The sequence below is a fragment of the Colobus angolensis genome, unplaced genomic scaffold (assembly GCF_000951035.1).
Source record: "Colobus angolensis palliatus isolate OR3802 unplaced genomic scaffold, Cang.pa_1.0 Scaffold79, whole genome shotgun sequence".
NCBI lineage: Eukaryota > Metazoa > Chordata > Mammalia > Primates > Cercopithecidae > Colobus > Colobus angolensis.
The window spans coordinates 7,570,631-7,572,431 of record NW_012121709.1 but is presented as its reverse complement, the minus strand read 5'-3'; the positions used below and the strand labels follow the sequence as shown (position 1 = coordinate 7,572,431).

General features: G+C 42.9%; 1 protein-coding gene across 1 annotated transcript in view; it reads right to left on the bottom strand.

Annotated features, from left to right (window-relative positions):
* Positions 1 to 154: 154 nt before the first annotated feature.
* Positions 155 to 1,801, bottom strand: part of HSPB8 (heat shock 22kDa protein 8) — a 17,971-nt gene continuing 16,324 nt past the window's right edge. The window contains exon 3 of the mRNA XM_011928719.1: positions 155 to 1,193. Within this exon, the coding sequence (XP_011784109.1) occupies positions 1,034 to 1,193 (160 nt within the window). The 3' untranslated portion in view covers positions 155 to 1,033. The remainder of the gene's footprint in view (positions 1,194 to 1,801) is intronic.

Below are 1,801 nucleotides of genomic sequence, written 5' to 3'. Positions count from 1 at the left end.
CTCTAAACTTTTTGTGAAGTTAGAAAACAGCTATTTATATCATTTAAGTCACTATTCATCAGGAAACATTACTTTACGCCACAGAATTGCTAACTGATGTTGTATATCTAGGTGGTATTACATTTAGTTCCTCATTAAAAGAACCACACGAGGCTAAGAACGTCAGCTCCTTTATTATTATTATTATTATTTACTGTTATTTCCCCCTAAACAACAGCATAACTCAAATAACAATGACACACACGTCCCTCCCGTATACACAATACCACTAGCCTATCTGTCAGGCTATCTGGCCTTTGCTTGGTTCCTGATGGAGCTGTCTGGAGACAGCTCCCTCTGTAAAAATCCCGACTTAAATAAAGGGGACAGAAGAAAATGGGGACCTTGGCCAGACCATAAACTGAGAGGCTCCCAGAGTTCTTAGGGAGGGCTAACTTGGAAACCTTGGGAACATGCTGGAAATATCTGGGCAGAGGGCAGAAGGCACTGTTTGTTTTTATGTGATTGATGGACAAATTCCATATAGGGATATAAGACCTGTATATCACCCTTTGTAGGCCAGGCATGTGGAAGTACAGTGGGGTTAGCTACTGGATTTCATTAACCAAACCATGCAGCATGGTTTGGGAGCCATGGGAATTGGGAGCCCAGAGTAGGAACCTGGATAATGGGGGAGGTCCCCAGAGAAAAGTAACCCTTGCATTCACTGCAAGGTAAGATACAACGTGAAATGTTAAGTCCCCTTTTATGTGTTTTGCAACTATAGAATGTGCAACATTTTCATCAAGATAGAAAAGGTAAAGAAAGAAAAACTAGGATTTTGTCCTAACGCAACCAAGCATGGTTTGCCAATTGCGCTATCTTGTGGAAAAATCTACCACTACGCTATCCAGGGAATCTGTGGTCAGTCCCCACCGCCGCACCCCCCAACATTTTACTTGCACTAAATCTGAGTTCAGCTAAAGTAATGTACCCTGGAATCAGAGAAGCCCTAGGGTTGGGGACAAAACGAGGATGGGCCAGTACTGGCATCTCAGGTACAGGTGACTTCCTGGCTGTCCTGGGGAAGCTCGTTGTTGAAACTGCTCTCTCCAAATGTTGAGTAAGGAGGGACCTGGGGAGCTTCGATGATCAGTAGACCCTCTGGGGAAAGTGAGGCAAACACTGTCACAGGGTCCACCTCTGCAGGAAGCCTAGGAGAAACACACCATTTTATTCATTTATTATTGTTAATATAGCTTAAACATTATTTTATTCACTTGAGAGGAAATGTTTTTGATAAGAGCTTAGGCTTTGGGGACATACAATGCTGGGTTTGAATCCTGGCTCTACCCCTTTCTAGCTGTGTGGTCTTGGGAAGATTATTCCATTGCTCTGAGCTTGTTTTCTCATCTGCAAAATGAGGATAATAATATCGAACTTGTAGAGTATTTGAACTTCAGAGTCTGAGCATGCTTTGAAATGGTAAAGTGCTGTTTGAACAGTAGTTGTTAACTTAAAAGAGAGCTGCGGACCACATATTTGGTCCCAGGTTGAAGTCTTCACCTTAATACCCACCACTGAGCACAATTACTAGCAGAAATGGCACCACTACCCTCCCTTTTTAGAGCGCAAGTAGGGTGTTATGCATAGCAGGCAAAACATTTTCATCTGATGTGTGCTTGCTGGAGAGTGCTTCACTACAAAATGTATTAAGGGTGATGCAAGCACTAGGCACCTTGGTGGATAAAAGAGGCCAAGCTGGCCACACGTAGATTTCAGATGGCAACATACTCTATGGTATTCAAAATAAGCCTTGATT